Source organism: Gopherus flavomarginatus, chromosome 22 (genome assembly GCF_025201925.1).
Source record: "Gopherus flavomarginatus isolate rGopFla2 chromosome 22, rGopFla2.mat.asm, whole genome shotgun sequence".
Classification (NCBI taxonomy): Eukaryota; Metazoa; Chordata; order Testudines; family Testudinidae; genus Gopherus; species Gopherus flavomarginatus.
In genome coordinates this window covers 14,901,139-14,919,066 of record NC_066638.1, presented here as the reverse complement: position 1 = coordinate 14,919,066, position 17,928 = coordinate 14,901,139, and the positions used below count along the sequence as shown (strand labels likewise).

General features: G+C 40.2%; 1 protein-coding gene across 11 annotated transcripts in view; it reads left to right on the top strand.

Moving 5' to 3' along the window:
- PUM1 (pumilio RNA binding family member 1) overlaps positions 1 to 17,928 on the top strand; it is a 123,593-nt gene that overhangs the window by 66,067 nt on the left and 39,598 nt on the right. For 7 of the 11 annotated variants that reach the window (XM_050932299.1, XM_050932291.1, XM_050932292.1 and 4 more), the window contains 3 exons: positions 4,019 to 4,112; positions 5,371 to 5,487; positions 17,488 to 17,639. In XM_050932299.1, coding sequence (XP_050788256.1) covers positions 4,019 to 4,112; positions 5,371 to 5,487; positions 17,488 to 17,639 — 363 coding nt within the window. The remainder of the gene's footprint in view (positions 1 to 4,018; positions 4,113 to 5,370; positions 5,488 to 17,487; positions 17,640 to 17,928) is intronic. The other 4 variants (XM_050932296.1, XM_050932294.1, XM_050932295.1 and 1 more) reach the window with 2 other exon arrangements.

Below are 17,928 nucleotides of genomic sequence, written 5' to 3'. Positions count from 1 at the left end.
GTGTGTGTGACTCGCTCATCGCCAAGCTAGAAGCAAGTTTGAGAACAGCATGACTGATGTGCTCTGCTAACAGGGAGAGGGCCAGGAATACATTGTTCCTTTCCTGCCACCCTTGTAAACACCCATCCAAGCTCCTTCCACCAGACACTAACTCCACCTCCCCTCACAGAGCAAGAGCTGAGAATCCGTAGCGTTAGCCAGCTGTTCTCTGAGACTTCAGCTGCATTTCAGTCCAAGCCCTGCTAGTCTGTGTGTTTGTGAAAAATGTTTTTTAAGATATTTGAAGAGGAGGTCACTGACTACAATGATGGCCTTTCAAAAGGAAGCTCGTTGTAGTTAAAGCTGTAGAGAACAGACAAAAGGTTTGGCCTTCTGCAGGGTACAACATATACATGGCAGTTTGTCTCAGTTACACTAGGTACAGTTTTAAGAAGCCAGATCATATTCCCTGGTAAAACAGCTGCAATTCATCTGGAAAGGATGCTTCAAATGCATTTCCTTTGTTCAAGAGAGAGGACTTAGGTACCTGGATACTGCTACCCACCTCCTTTAAGCAGTAATGAAGGTACACTTATCAGGCATCCCTGGACTTCATAGGAGGAAGGCAAATCCATTCTTCTCATGCATGGGAACACGTAACATCAGATCAGTGCCTATTCGCATCATGATCCATAGTTAGAGTTCAGTTTCAAAACGTTCAGCATCCTTGTTCCTTCTAATTGTATCACCAAAGTAAATCAGTTTCAACCTGTATGCATCACCTTGAAGCTATTTCAGCATAAATAATTATGCCAGTAGCTGTCACTCTCCTCTATATGGATGAGTTTGGGTCAAATTATAATGGACAGTGAGGACAGCCATTTCCAGATTGTGCTGGTTTCGGGAACCAGATGCCTAAATATTGAGTCGAGAGAAGTATGCAGACCTCGATGTAAATGTTAATACATCTGGGAGCCCAGCTAAGCACCAAGCAATAATGTTCTTAACTGGGATACAGACAACACAAAGTATAACAGCAGATCCTTTCCATGTTATCATCAGCTGAACTGGGCTTAGTCTTCTCCAGATGTAAGAGCAGCCAGCTTGCTCTTCTCCTCTTTCACTGTGCATTCAAAAATAGCTCAAGGAGATCAGTTTGAGAATGTACCTGCTCTCACATAGGTAAACTGACGAGAAGAAAGGATGTGGCCGAGGCAAACTAGCTGCTGATTGTATGAACAGAAAAAACACTCATCTAACATGGCTGTTGTTCACCTAGCCAGAATGCAACGCAGTGGGCTGGTTAAACTGGTCCCAAATATGTAAAGGAGAGTGGAAAATTGAGATAGCTTTGGATGGATTTGTTGTAGTGAAGGGGACCACAAGTAGGTGTGATGACTACTGGAAGGTAGAGACACAAGGTATGTGGGATAATACCTTTTTATTGGACCAGCTTTGTGTTTGGTGAAAGAGACAACAGAATGGTAGATAGCAAGATCATGGATGTGAGTTCTAGAGGATGCTGTCATGCATTTTTCACATTGGTCAATAAGGAGGGTGCTGCAGAGGGCTGGCAGATCCTTGGGAACCCTCATTCCCACATACCTCTCTCAATTTCAGATTAATCAAGATGTCCTTGCTGCCTTGAACCCATGCATGTCAACACAAATATGATCCACCTGCTAACTTCAGATGACTTATTGGCACAAAGACCCTACTTGATATGAAGATCCAGATCTCTTTAGGCTTAGGTCATCGCAGTTGAGGAGATGTGTCTTGGAAGAAAGGGCTTTTGAGTAAAGGTTGTCACAGGCATGTGTTCACATCCACCCATGATTATAGGATCTGGAGAACATTGTGTGATTGATTGAACCATGGATTTGAAGAGCTTCTCCATAGCCAGCATCCTGGAGTTGCTTCGGAATGGTCTAGAGTTAGGAATGAGCACCAGCATCTTACAGGTGCATTCATCAGCCTTCAGGGGACACGGATGTACTTTAAACGGAGATGTAGCTAGATTTCAGTATAGTGGTTGACAAAAGCCAAAACTTGTATTCAGATGACTTCTTCCTTTTTGGATCTAAAATATTGTACAAAATTTACATCCTGTTCCTTAGTTTGGACCTATAGAAGGAGGAGGAGGCAGAAGAAGAATATCCCTTAGGCCATTGCTCTCTGATTCATATTTGCCCATCTACTGAGCAAGGAGGATAAGAGTTGAAAGCCCTGCTCTGTGAAGAACTGTGCCTGATTTTTCTATCAAGAAAGTCCATTCTTTAAACAGTTCTGTGTTTCATGCTGAAGGTAACTACATCCTACCTGAATCAGGCTGAATTATTATTGTCCATCTACCCTGGTCTTAACATTTTATAAAGAAGCTAGGCCTCTGTCTGAGGCCTGGTCTGCACTAAAAAGTTAGGTTGACCCAGCTACGTTGCTCAGGGGTGTGAAAAATCCACACGCGTGTGTGGTGTAGTTACACTGACCTAACCCCCAACATAGACAGATCTAGGTCTAGAAGAATTCTTCTGTTGACCTGGCTACCACCTTTCAGGAAGATGGATTACCTATGCCAACGGGCGAACTCCTCCCATCAGCATGGGTAGTGTCTATACCAGGGATTCCCAAACTTGGTTCACGGCTTGTTCAGGATAAGCCCCTGGCGGGCTGCGAGACGCTTTGGTTACCTGAACATCCGTAGGTATGCTGCTTGCAGCTCCCAGTGGCTGCAGTTTGCCGTTCCTGACCAATGGGCACTGCAGGCAGCACTGGCTTGGCCAGTGCCACTTCCTGGAGCTGTGTGTTCCATTCTATGCATCCGAAGAAGTGAGCTGTAGCCCACGAAAGCTTATGCTGAAATAAATTTGTTAGTCTCTAAGGTGCCACAAGTACTCGTGTTCTTTTTGCGAATACAGACTAACACGGCTGCTACTCTGAAACATCTCTACTAGAGTTATTCAAGGCAGCTGCCTGGCATGTGTGTTCTCTCTGGTGTTTATATTCACAAGCTCATGTTCAGGCATCAGCCAATGTGTTGGGCCACGAGTGCTGCAGGCAGCCAAGAGGCACTAGTCTGTCTATATGGCACTGTACTCCTTTGGCAGACCCCAAGAATCTGGACTGGCACTGGAAGCTGGAGAGAAACTTTTTTTTCCTTAATTTGTCTTCAAGACTTTTTATGCCAACCCGTATCCCTTCCTTCAAGATTGGTGCTTTCTTCAGCATTTCCATTGTTTTTCAAATGGCAAGTTTTCAGTGTCTCAAGGTGTTCGATTTTTATATTACACTTAAATAATACTGTGAACTGCTTTCAAAGATTCAGCTGAGCTGTGAGAGCTGGCAACCCTTATGCAGGGGATGATATCACCAGAAAGTCAGTGTCTGCTTTCTGTCTGCTGTCAGGGAAGAATTATGTGCACCAAGTGTCTGGACTGATTTAGAAGATCTTAGAGTGAAAATTAACAGCTAAGGTAAGATTTCCCTCCCATGTTATATTAGGTTTCTTTAACTTCTTAGCATGGACCACATGTTTACAGAGATTCTCGTGAGAATCTGCCATCCCGTTTCCAGTCCTGCAGCCCATCTCCACTGCCGTTTGCAGTCTCATAACATCTCCGTGGCAACAGAAACTGCCTGCATGGGAAAGTAATAAAGTATTAAATATATTTAATACAGTATTAGAGCTGGAAACAGCCTTGTGAGCTGCTAACTTGCTATGACCCATGGGCCACAGTTACAAAGTTTGGCGTAGTCTCTTTTTAAAGAGTAGTTGATGAGGTGAAGCTTTCAGGGAGCACAGAGTTAGAAAACCCTCACAATAGGTTAATAATACTGGAATGAAAATATTTTGAGATGGATTGTGGTAGATTATGAACTTAAAACTCCTCTGAACATCTCTTTTAAACATGTTTCCATATCATGAAGAGTGTCCATACTCTTATGGTACTAAATCTGTTGTCAGGATTGCTTCGGAAGGGAATCTGAGAATATTTTTCTGGTACATGAATAAAGAACCGAAACTGTTCTTTTGTTCCTTCAGTTATTTCAAAGACCAAATGCACTTGCTGTTCAGCAGCTGACGGCAGCACAGCAGCAGCAATATGCATTGGCAGCTGCCCATCAGCCGCACATAGGTAAGTCCTTCTTTTAACGCCCTACCTGTATTAGATTTCTGGAGATTGCTAACAGATGTCTTCAAAAGAGTCTGTGGCTGTGAAAAAAATGTTATTAGGCTTTAGAGGGGTTTTAAAAGTACATTCCCAGTTATGGATAATCGACACACAGATTTCAGAAGCAGACCATGTTGGAAGATTATCTTGCAAAATTCTGGTAACATCTTGCTATACTTTTAAAAAGCTTTCAAATATTCCTCTCTACTGGTGATGATACTTGCCTTTCCCTCACTGAGAATGCTATTCAGTAATGAGTGTTTTCTAAGTATTCATTTACTCTGAGCCAGACATGAGTTGGGGTAACTGGGACAGTGAAATGAGGAAAAATGTACATTTTAGTACAGACCGCAGAAACTCGTGTCCATATTTTATGAATTACAATGGTTTAGTTTTGAATAATTCCCCCACAGAATGGAATTTCATGCTATTCTGAGTGAGACTTAGAAGTTTATTTAATGTGTTACCATTCATATTATTAAAAAAATACTGACTCGGGGAAAACTGTACATAATCTTGTTTATAGAAAAATAGGTGAACCACTCACAAGGGCTCACTCATTAATGGTGGGAGTAAAAATTTCCCAGCATCAGAGAGTTCTTCTATAGGTTTTCCTAACTGAATTGAACTTAGTTTTAAAGTGCTAGAAAGAATTATGAAGATGCTGTTTCTCATGTACCATGTACGTTGCACTCCACATTTGTTCAGTTTTGGTGTAGACCCCTGTCATCCTCTCCCCTAATTTAGTAGATTTAACAAAATGTGCTTTTGTTTCTCTAAAGTACGTTGAGCTCCTATGATAAAAAGGCTCAGTTGAACTTTAAGGGAAACTTACGGGTATGTATTAATACCCACCAGTATAAATTAATTGATAGTTGCTCTTTATTTTCACTTTTTTCTAGCTGACTAGTTTCCCAGCTCCTTAAGGGATGTTACGTGTTTGGAGTCTAATTCCATATACATATGCATGGTAACATTGCTACAAATTTCACATTTGATTGTTTCAGTAAGACTCCTGGATACTTACTGTGTGCTGTCCGCAAAGAACTACATGTGAAAATGCATAAATTGTCTTCTCAAAGTAGCTGCCAGCTTTTCTTACTCTTAAATCATAGATGCACAAGCCTGTTTATCCTGTTCAGTTACAGCCAGGATGAATAGCCAAAACATGTAGGTATTCTCGTAGGGCTGCAGTTCTAGTGAAGTTTGTTTTTACTGACAGGTATGTTTTCAGCAGGTTTAGCTCCCGCTGCCTTTGTCCCCAATCCATACATCATCAGTGCTGCTCCACCAGGAACAGATCCATATGCAGCAGGACTTGCAGCAGCTGCAACTTTAGGTGAGGAACTTAGAGTTGTTTGTGCATTAGATGAAATTTTCTATGCCTAAAATGTTTTAACTGTCACTATCAGAACAGACTTAATGTGATCTGTTAGCACATTTTGAGCTCTACTGAAAAAATAAGTGGATGTCAGTGTGGTATATAAGGGTATTATAAAACTTAAAGTAGAATTTTGTTTTGAAAGCCTCTCTCTCTAGATTAATACCTAAATTAGAGGATCAAAACAGGTAACACTCAGTATGGATTCTGTTTTACAGTTAAGATTAAGACCAAAAATCTTGAAAGAGAGGAGACATTTCATTTATAGTGACAAATGTGTGATTGGTGTTGAGTTGTTATGCACATACTTTTTTATTTGATGCCTGAAAGCCAAGTATTTTTGAAGCCTGCATTATAAAGTTTTCCTACCAAGAAAGTGTTAAGTACAATTTGTTACTGTTGTTGTTGTTTTAATTTGAAATTTTCTATGATTAATTTGGTAAATTATACTTTTTTCTTCACTGGAGGATTCCTTCTGAAATTTATGCTTTCCAGTCCCTTAATTACCTTGTTCCCGATCTTATATGTCAAAAGATCTCTCACCTGTGCAGAGGCTTTTACTCTGAATATAAAGTGCTCTAGATGGCAGTTCTAATGTGTGTCATTCTTGCCTTCATACTGGACTCTTTCTCCCAATCTTGTCTAATCTCTGAATCCTTTCCCAACTTAGGAGCCAAAATTGCTGTGTCTTGAAATGGTAGCTCCAGTAAACAATTATTAGGAAGCATGAAAAACACATTGCATGTTGAATTTTTATTCCAAAAGCCACGAGGTTCTGGCCCAAGTAGTGAGAGTCCTGCGGGTTCTTCCAGAACCAGATTAGTTCTGTACAACCACATTTAATTCTTTCACTGAGCCATCTGGAAAGAGGAAGTCCAGTAGGTTCTAAATAAAATCTCCAGAGTTAGAAATGGCATTACTCAGTGAAGATTGCTCAACCTCATAACATTTCATTTTTACGCAGTCTGAATACCTAAATAACCTCTCCTCCCCTTTCCACTCCAAGATAAAGTTAAAACAAAGCTAGATTATATTTACTATAAGCAAGTTTTACAGTATTCTGGTTTGAGCAAGTAAGTGTGATATGTGACTCTTTGTAATATTTACCAGGTGCTACATAACTGTTTGTTAGCTTTTAAGCTTTGGGGCCAGCCTAAAGTCAAGCAATGATGAAATGGGATTACAAAAATGCCTGGATCATATGGTGGTTTTGGTAGATTATATAAAACAGTATGTGAAGAATCAAGATTATAAAAAGTCCTTTCAGGATGATGATGCTTTTTTGTCATTTTGAAGAGATTACTATTAGGTGTGGTTGGTGCATAATAAAAATGAAAGATGAGGTGTTAGGGTAAAGCCAGTTGTTGGCACACGGGTAAGGCTGAGATGAAATGGATGAAAGCCAAGAAGTTGAGCCCTATGGAAGCTGCATGAATGAAAACATGGACTGAATTGCAGAATCAAAACCATAACACTGAATCTAGCTGTGTGTGTGTTTAAAAAAAAAAAAAAAAGTCCAGCGCAATACAGAAAAATAAGGATTTCTTCCTGCTGTGGCCCAGAGCCAAAGGAGCTCTCTCTGACCCCGCTGTGGCCCCAGGGTCTGAGAAACTGTGTGGGCCTCCACTCACTTGAGGTGGGATCCAGGGATGGGGTTTGCTATAGCCCAAGATTTGCTATTGTGAAGGGCATATCGTGAGGTTGTACTGTATGTTAGTTTTTGACCGTTGCTTAGAGACATGGCCTGCTACTACTAGTGCAGTTTCCCCCCTCCCCATGGTTCAAAACACAATTTAAACATGTCTGAAAAGCATTCCACAACTGGGGAATGCTCATCCAAAAAGCTAAGAAATCATGCATTGACACTGAAGTTCAGAGCTAGTCAGTTGCCTAATGCAGTGGTTCCCAAACTTGTTCTGCCGCTTGTGCAGGGAAAACCCCTAGCGGACTGGGCCGGTTTGTGTACCTGCGGTGTCCACAGATCTGGCCAATCGCGGCTCCCACTGGCCACAGTTTGCTATTCCAGGCCAATGGGAGCTGCTGGAAGCGGTGCCGGCTGAGGGACGTACTGGGTGCCGCTTCCAGCAGCCCCCATTGGCCATGGTTTGCTGCTCCAGGCCAATGGGAGCTGCGATTGGCCAGACCTGCGGACTCGGCCGGTACACAGACCCGGCCTGGACCGCCAGGGGCTTTCCCTGCTCAAGTGGCGGAACAAGTCTGGGAACCACTGGCCTAATGATATCTATGAATCAGGCAGTATGATGTTCTGCAAATGCTGGCAACATACAATAGACTGGACCCGAAAAGATACCTGCAACGATCATCTAATATCAAAACTGTATCTGAAGAATCATGTCACATATAGTGAGAATCATCGAGATTCTCGCTCTCTACAGAGAAGAATTGCAGGCAATGTGAAATCTGCATATACCAGATGGGAGTTTGTTGAAGTTTATGTTGTGGTCTTTGCTGAGGCTGTCATCTCAGTGGAAAAATGGAAGAAGCTTCGACCTTTCCCCTTAAAATACTGTAGTCAATGTAGGAAGCATTGCATAAAAATAAAGCAGCACTTCAGCAAATTCTGCCTTGTGCTTATCAGAAACACATGTGGCAGTGCTGGCCTAAATCCAAAGGGAAAAAAATTCCAGTGGTTGACAAGACAACAGATATTGGAGACTGCAGTGTGCTAAGTATTATCATAGGCAAGTTTATTTTTCTTTTACTATAATGACAGATCCTTAAGTAGATGCTTTTTTATAATGTATGCATTGACCTTTAGGAAAACATTTGTTATACTTAGCCCTCGTCCAGACTACCCCGCCGTATCGGCAGGTTAAAATCGATTGCTCGGGGATCGATATATCGCTTCTAATCTAGACGCGATATATCGATCCCCGAGCGCGCTTATATCGATTCCGGAACTCCATCAACCTGAACGGAGTTCCGGAATTGACACGGAGAGCCGCGGACATCGATCCCGCGCCGTCTGGACGGGTGAGTAATTCGATCTTAGATATTCGACTTCAGCTACGTTATTCACGTAGCTGAAGTTGCGTATCTAAGATCGATTCCCCCCCCCCCCCCCCAGTCTGGACGAGCCCTTAGAAAATACTAACCACTTATACAATTTAAAGTACAGATAATTTAAGAAAAAGCATTTAAGATGCTGTAACCCCTTAAAATAGCCTTAACCCCACCCTCCAAAAAAGCACCAAATTAGGATTTTGGAGCTATTCTATAAAATGCTTGTTAATAATTTTATCAAGCATTTTATATTTAATATGCATTAGGAAATTTAATTGTGTTTTGCAGTGCAGCTGTAATATTATGCTTGTATAATATTTAAAAATATCTTTAACATTAAATGATACAATAGTAGCTATGAAGCTGGATTTTTTTTCCTTTACAAAATTTTGAGTTTGTTTAGTGAAATCCTCCAGTAAAAAACAAGTAGAAAAATTATGACATCAGAATATATTTATTTTAAGTGTTACAGATTAGTACTATTTGATGATGTCATATTCATGGAGAGCTGCAACTGCTCCACATTCTCACGATCTCTTCTGGAGTCTATGAATAGGAACCAGCTCAGTCTCAGTGATGTTTTGGCGGTTATAACCGACAGTGCTGTATACTGCATCAAAGCATACAAAGAAGCACTGAAATGAGTCATGACCCAACAGTGTACATGTGACAGATCTATGTCATATAATCAATCTGATAGATGAGACATAATAGCATTTTGACTTCTTTAGCAATGTGGCATCTTTCGTTACTTCGATGAAATCTGCATGTTTCAAAAAGCCAGCCAGAAAGCAAAGATGGGTTGCTTTTCTTAAGTCCAAAGAAGATGTGCACACCATGAAGGTCCCACCTGAAGCAGTACACGCAAGATGGAATAGCTGGTTTCAGGCAGTAAAATATCATGCTGAGCACACTTATCTCTACTGGGACTTTTTTGAAAAAAGAGAAGTCATCAGCACAGGCTGAGACAAACCTTTTGACACTACTTAGCAGTCAGGAGAAATCAGGCTTGCTAAAACTTAAGACAGCTTTCATATCTGAAGCTTGCCCCAAAATAACAGCCCTGACCATCTGTCTGCATCTGACCACCACCCTACAGCTATCTCAGCTTTCAGTATTTTGGGAGACCTGGGATCTTGATTTCTGGAACAGCCAAAACTTGGGGTTTGGTGAAGAAACTGACAGACTCTTGGATGACTTCTCCATAAGTAAGGAGAGAGAGATCCTGGACAATCTACATGAAGCCTGTCAGCTTGCTTTTACCATATTCTCCAAACAATGGGATGTCCATCCAGCAAAAGACGTGTTGCGACTGATCTGCGTGTTGGATTCCAGGCAGACTCCAGCCATGCAACAAAACATCGATCAGTACAGCAAGCTACCACCTCTCATCCACCCCTCCCCACTATGAACAGTGGCTGGTGTTTCTGCACAGCACTCAGAATGAGCCCATCCCAGATCCACTGGATCTTTGCACTTACTGGGAGGTTATGAAGGGACGAGTGCCTAAAGTAACAGAGGTTGCCCTGCCATACATCATCTTCCCTGTCAGCTCTGTAGACAGAGAGAGAAGCTTTAGTAAATATAAAATTCCCTCTTGTCTGTAAGTAGATTCAGTTTCTGAGGAAAACACTAAAAGGCTAACCATAATGTACTACAATGGAGATGTCTGCCTGAGATGGGGAAAATGACATTTGAGTTTGTCAGTTTGTAATGCTACTCGGCAATAAACTGTTGATTTGAGTGTGAAATTATTTAATCAAATTTGAAATTAATTTAAGCATTCCTTCAGAATATAGGAAGCTTGAAAGTACCAAGTTGAATTTAAAATGGCAACAATGACTACTGCAAAGATGAATTATTTCATGTTTAGTGCATTATTTTTTAATCAAATCTAAATTCAGTTAAATTGACACTGTAAGAGACTCTTTGGTGGACTTCTTGTGTTACGGTTCAGCAATGTCAGTGGTTTGGTCATATTACTAGGTTCTACTTTAAAAAGTGATTTGAAACTCATTACTTTTACTGTATATCTGCAGGATGTTTTGTTTAAATTGTAGGATTTTTTCTGTAAAATCTGTTTTTCCCACTGCAATCCAATTTTGAACATTTTTATGCATTTATAGTAAGGCGACTTACTTAATGTATCAAACAATTTTGATTAAAACCCCGTGAAATCTGAAAATTCGCAATAATAAAACAGAGTTCATCGGGCCCTATACAAGGATTTTTGTAATAGTCTAGGAGTCAATGAACTACCGTGTGACGGCTGTGTAGCTGTGAATGAATGACTAAAACTCTGCACAGGAAGGAAATGTTAAAAGCCTTAGTAACAGATAGACCAAAGCTTAGTGGCAGGAAAGTACCATCATGAGTTACTTTTTACCAGAAAGACCATATGTAACTTCATGTACAAGTCTAGAAAGTGGTAAACCTATTCAGGACCACACTTCTTACAGCAGTGTCGAAGCTGCAATAGAAGTGTTTTGGCCTAGACAAAATTTGTCACCACATACACACTCCTCCCCCAGGATTATATTCTAGAATCTGAGCTTTCATTTACCCCTCCCCCACCAATAAAAAAAAAATCTACCACTCCTGAGTGAGTGGAGAACCTTTAAAAAACGTGAAGTGTAATTCTACGCAGCATAGCCTGGAACCATAGCTCTAAGATGTCTGAATCGTCCTATTCATCTCATTGAGGTATTAACTCTGAAACCTAAAAATACAAATATAAACATTACCTATTAAATAGTTGCCCCCATGGACAATTTGTGGTGCAGTCATGCATTTTTTGTACAAGAATGCATAGTACACTGACAATAACTACTTTGAACCCTTTAAAGATGTACCCCAAGTCTAGTGAGAAGAGGCCTTCCTGTTTTCCTGTGGCAGTGCTAGACTGGAAGGAAACTGAAGGGCATAGATGTTGGTGAAATGGGAGAAATTAAATTATAGGTCCCAACTGGTTTTACACCTTTTAGTTGCTCCTCCAAAAGAAGGGAGGTTTTATGGTGCAGTATGGCTAATTTACTGCCAATCGAGGGGATGTTGTATCATCTCTCCAGGACTGTCAGTCAAGTGAAGTTTTTCCCCCCACAAGCACCAAATTAATTTAACTATTTTTAAGGAGTATTGATTTGAATGGAGATATAGGCTGAAAGGACTTACGAAGAAGATATATGCGTTTAGTGTTGACCTACTGATGGAGATATCACTATCTGTGCAGAGAAATATGGGAATTTCTGTGGCACATTGAAAAAGATGTAAAATACAGGAAGTTTTTTGGAGTTAAGTGTCTGGAAATTGGGTTTCCCTGAGGATTATCAGCATTCCGTTTGCAATTACTCTTCACTCCATTGAATAAACTAGTTGCTAATATTTAGGCTTGGCAGAATAAGAATTTTCTTATAATTTTGGCTGATATCTATGCTTATTTTTAAGCATTTTCTAGATTTGTTTTTATTTTAAGTTTTCACAGCTGTGCAAGATTATTGGTGGAGTGTCAAACAGTTATTTAATGACAGATGTTAAAATTCAAAAAGTTAAAGCTTTTATAAACTGTTAAAAACACAAATTATCAACATATGTCAAAATATACCAAGTGAATATCCTTAAATCAACAAATCATACCTGTTTTTACTGTTAATTTGCTAGCCCATATATAATAAGTCTACTTCATAAGTCTAACTCACTGAATTTTGTTTCTAATATGTTTTCAAACAGCTTTATTTTCTTTTCCTAACTGTAAATTATGATTGTTGACTGAAATATATTTGTCTGTTTTTGTGTGCATGGTGAAATCTGTTTAGATTTTTTTTCTTTTTTTAAAATGGTAGTAATGCTTTCTAGCCTGCTAACATACTGTTACCAACATCACTGATGTTTTGAGTCAGAGAATCGTGGCACTGGAAAGAATCTTGAGAGGTCTTCTAGTCCAGTCCTCTGCACTCAGAACAGGACTAAGTATTATCTAGACCACGCCTCACAGGTGTTCGGAGGTTTTTTGAAAGCAGCTTAGACAGTGACGGGGATTCCACATCCTCTTTAGGCAATTTATTCCAGTGCTTAACCACCCTGAGAGGAAGATTTTCAAGATGCGCAACCTAAACTTCCCTTGTTGCAAGTAGAGGTTAGCGAAAACAATTTTTCTCCCTCCTCCTCGTAACAACCTTTTATGTACTTGAAAACTGTTATCATGTCCCCCTTCAGTCTTCTCTTCTACAGGCTAAACAAACTCAGTTCTTTCAGTCTTTCCTTATGGCCATGTTTTCTAGACCTTCAGTCATTTTTGTTACTCTCCTCTGAACTTTCTCCAGTTTGTCCAAACCTTTCCTGAAATGTGGCGCTCAGAACTGGACACAATACTCCACTTGAGGCCTAATTAGCCAGAGTAGAGCGGAAGAATTACTTCATGTGTCTTACTTACATCACACCAGTAATACATCCCAGAATTATTATTATTTTGTGTGTGTGTGTGTGTGTGTGTGTTACACTATTGACTCATATTTATCTTGTGATCCACTATGACCCCCAAATTCCCTTCTGCAGTACTTCTTTCTAGGTAGTCATTTTCCATTTTGTATGTATGCAACTGATTGTTCCTTCCTAAGTAGAGTATTTTGCATTTATCCCTCTTGAATTTCATCTTGTGTACTTCGGACCATTTCTCCAATTTGTCCAGATCATTTTGAATTTTAATGCTATCCTCCAAAGCACTTGCTACCCTTCACAGCTTGGCATCATCCTCAAACTTTTTAAGTGCTTTCTCTTGGGGGGAGAGATAGCTCAGTGGTTTGAGCATTGGCCTGCTAAACCAAGGGTTGTGAGCTCAGTCCTTGAGGGGGGCATTTAGGGATCTGGGGCAAAAAAAAATAGTTGAGGATTGGTCCTGCTTTGAGCAGGGGGTTGGACTAGATGATTTCCTGAGGTCCCTTCCAACCCTGATATTCTATGCCATTATCTCAATCACCGATGAAGATATTGAACAGAACTGGACTCAGAACAGATCCGTGTGGGGACCCTACATGATATGCCCTTCTTGTTTGACCCTGATAACTACTCTCTCTGGGAATGGTTTTCCAACCAGTTATGCACTCTCCTTATAGTAGCTCCATCTAGGCTGAGTTTCCCAAGTTTAATTATGAGAAGGTCATGTGAGACAGTATCAAAAGCCTTGCTAAAGTCAAGATATACCACATCTACTCCCCCCCCCCATCCCACAAGGCTTGTTACCCTGTCAAAGAAAGCTGTTGGTTTGACACAATTTGTTCGTGACAAATCCATGACTTTTACATATCTTATTATCTACTAGGTGTTTGTAAATTGATTGCTTAATTATTCGCTCCAATATCTTTCTGGGTACTGACGTTAAGGTGACTGGTCAGTAATTCCCCGGGTTGTCTGTATTCCCCTTTTTATAGATTGGTACTATATTTGCTCTTTTCCAGTCCTCTGAAATCACTTGTCTTCCATGATTTTTTGAAGATAATTGCTAATGGCTCAGATATCTCCTCAGTCAACTCCTTGAGTTATTCTAAGATGTATTTCATCAGACCCTGGAGACTTGAAGGAGATCTAACTTGTCTAAGTCATTTTTAACTTGTTTTTTTCCCTATTTTAACCTCACGTCCTACCTCATTTTCACTGACGTTCACTATGTTAGACATCCAATCACTACTAAACTTTTTGGTGAAAACTGAAACAAAGAAGTTGTTCAGCACTTTTCTGCTATTTCCACATTTTCTGTTATTGTTTTCCTCCACCTCATTGAGTAACAGACTATCCTGTCCTGGGTCTTCCTCTTGCTTCTAATGTATTGGTAAAATGTTTCCTTGTCACTGTTTGTCTCTAGCTAGTTTGGTCTCGTTTTCGCCTTGGCCTTTTTAGTTTTATCTCTACATGCTTGTGTTTGTTTATATTCGTTGGTTGTCATTTGATCTACTTTCTGCTGTTTGTAGGACTCTTGAGCGTGAGATTGTTGAAGATCTCCTGGTTAAGCAAATACTGGCCACTTGCCATCCTTCCTGTCTTTCCTGTGGAGTGGGATAGTTTGCTCTTGTGCCCTTAATGTCGTCTCCTAGAAAAATTTGCCAACTCTTGTGAACCAACTCCCTGAGATGCTGAAGTCTTAATTCTTGAAATCCATTATCTTTATTGTGCTTTTCTCCCCCCCCCACCCCCGCACACAAACCGTTCCTTAGAATCTTGATTCACTCAAGATGTCTTCCACTTTCAAATTCTCAACCAGTTCCTCCTCCTTTGTCAAAATCGAATCTAGAACAGCCTCTCCCCAATAGCTTTCCCCACCTTCTGCAATAAAAAATAATCTCCAATACATTCCAAGAACTTGTTGGATAATCTGTCCCCTGCTGTGTTATTTTCCCAACAGGTGTCTGCGTAGTTGAAGTCCCCCATTGAGTATGAGTCATCGTACTCTGATTCACATGAATGGCATGATTACAAATACCTGTATAGATTTGATGGTAACACTGATATTGAAGGGAATGGTTTTTATTGTGACCACGTTTGCTGTTCAGTTTATTGGTATTTCTTAAGCTCCTTTTAGCATGTACATGCTTTTTGTGTGCATAAACTCTTCAGTGTGTGTGGCGCACAGCACAATAGAAGTACTTGTCTTCAGATGCATTAGAATGTTCTTCCTTTTCTGTGGGATCTTTCATAAGTATAAAACTAGATTAGTCTCTTGTAATGAAGAAAAACTGCAGATTTTAAAGGTCTAGCAGCGATGACACATTCGCCATCACTGACAGAGCTGCTCAGTAGTGAGAACCTCACCATGTGCTCAGATGAGCTTAAGCCAGACTTGCAAAAATGCTCAGAATGCTGTGTTTAAAGGCGCTTACTGCAGACTTCAATAATCTTTCTCTTTTTTTACACTTAAAGCTGTAGCTGTTAATTGAGCAACCCCTAGCTGAGGAAGAGCCGGATTGTGTGTGTACAGTAGTTAGAGCTCTGATTAATATAAACTCTGCTTCTTTTGGTTTGGAATGGAGATGTCTAATCTTTGTCCAAATGAAGGTTGCCATGGCATTTGCCAGGAGCCTGATGGCTACCCTGTTTGCATAAAATGGAGTGGATTGTAGCTGCCTCTCTTCAGTACAGAAGTGTGGCTTGCAGAAACTACAGGTCACAGTATGCAATTTGTCACCTGCTTTGATTAGATACCAGCAGGCACTGATCCATAAAATATATAAATATATAAAATATAAAAAATATATAATATAATGTAAATAAAAACATGGGTTTTTTTTGAGGCAAGTAAATGTAATTGCAAGGCCCAAACCTGCTGCTTAATGGCCTTTTTTCTATCCTCTCCTCTTCTTTGTCTTCCTTCCCCCTTCTTGGTTACACTTATGCTTGGAATCGTTTCCCTGTTCTCTGATCCAAATACCCACCCTCTCTTCATGCATATGTTTGCTAAACTTGCTTCATTTGCAAAGATTTTTTTAATGAGCTATGAAAGACCAAATTTGTTCTCAATTGCAGCATTTTGCAATTGAACTTTCATCAGATCCGCTAATACATTTTGTCTGAATGCATTGCTTGTCTGACAGTCTAAGCTGGGGTAGACAATAGGCAGACCTCGGGCCAAATCCAGACTGCCAGATGCTTTTGAACAGACTGTGAAATTGTTTTATTTACTTTGTTGTTGTTTTTGTATTTTCTCTGGAATCTGGACTTTGACTATACCTTTGGACCTTGACAGAAAATAATTGATTACCCCTGGTCTAAGCTGTATATTCCTCTGTTAGAAGGCAAGCATTCTGTCTGAGCATAGTAAATACTCATCGCTGCTACAGTGGAGAGCGCATCTGATGTAAAATTTAGTGTTGTGTTTCATTCAGACAAACACATTCCAATCTAAAGTCATTTTCACTTCAACAGTGAGTAATTTAGCCCTCACACTTTGCACTGGTTTTGAAAAAAGTAGAAATTAGAAGATTTTTGTTAACCTTCTGCTGATCTCTCCAAAAGACATGAAGCAGACATTCTATTGCTTCCAAACACTATTGTATTCGATGGGATGTGTTCTACAAGGAAGTGCAGCATACAGATTTCTCATCCGATTGTACACCAGTCTTCTTTGGATAAACTTTTAAGAACAGAGGCTAAGCCAGGCCATAATTAAAATAACTCTAAGTCCTGGAAATAGACACAACCCACATGACAATTCACAGTTCTGTTGATCACTTAAGGTAAACATACAATCTCTCTTAAATGTCACATACAACATGTTAAAAATGGGACCTGTGCCCTTTAATCCTATTACTGGTTTGTGTGGTATATAAAAAAGGCCTGAAAGGTTGTGTTTGTTTTTATTTTTAATTCTTCTTGTTTTTACATTGGAAATTTGAGGTGTTCTCTAGGTTGGAAAAGTCTCCCTGGTGACTGGAGAACTAAATGACGGATACCACAGGAGTCTTGAGAGCAGAAGTGACTTTTTTTCAACTATGTTGTAAAACAGTGTTCACACCTGTAGCTTAACAGTTTTATTTTGGAGAAAGAGTGCCTTCATTAATGGTTCATTAGCCATGCCTTCAGTTATGGCATTGAAGCTCTCAATAAAAATCACTTGAGATTCCTACTAAATGTTGACATGCCCGGTATATATAAAGCAAAGAGCAAGCAGGAGGAAAAAATCTTCAGGCTCTGTTTGTATATTGTGATAAAGGAATAACAATTGGCACTAACCCAATCAGTGGTGTAGTAGTTAAAATGCAAGAACTGGGTAAATTCCATGTATCCTGGACTACACTACAGAGCCCATTGGTTTTAAAATCCTTTGCAGGTCACCTTTAAAATAGACTGTTGAATCAAGTGTGATGTGTGCAGGCGTTTTTGGTCATGGCTCACTGTTGAGCAGGTCTTGTTTACTACAGAAGTTGACTGAATCCTCCTTTGGCATTTTAGGCCCTGCAGTAGTCCCTCATCAGTACTATGGAGTTACTCCCTGGGGAGTTTATCCTGCCAGTCTTTTCCAACAGCAAGCTGCAGCAGCTGCCGCTGCAAGTAACTCAGCAAATCAGCAAACCACTCAACAGACCCAACAGGGACAACAGCAGGTAAGTGGCAGTGTTTTGCAGGTACCTTTGGTACCTGGGATTTACATAAGTACACACGTGGGTTAAAGAATTGCTATTTCCAATAACAACGTTTGAACATACGAGACTCAGTTGATTTGAAAGACCTTGGCCTCTTTAAAATTGAGAGGTAAATATTACCTATAAGTTAACTATTGGGATCATACCATTCTTTCCATGTTTGGAGTTTCCTGTGTGCAGTCTGGCAGTGATGGTCTCTCTTGCACAACATTATTGCTGCCAAATCAAAACCAGTCAATAGTGAAAGGAG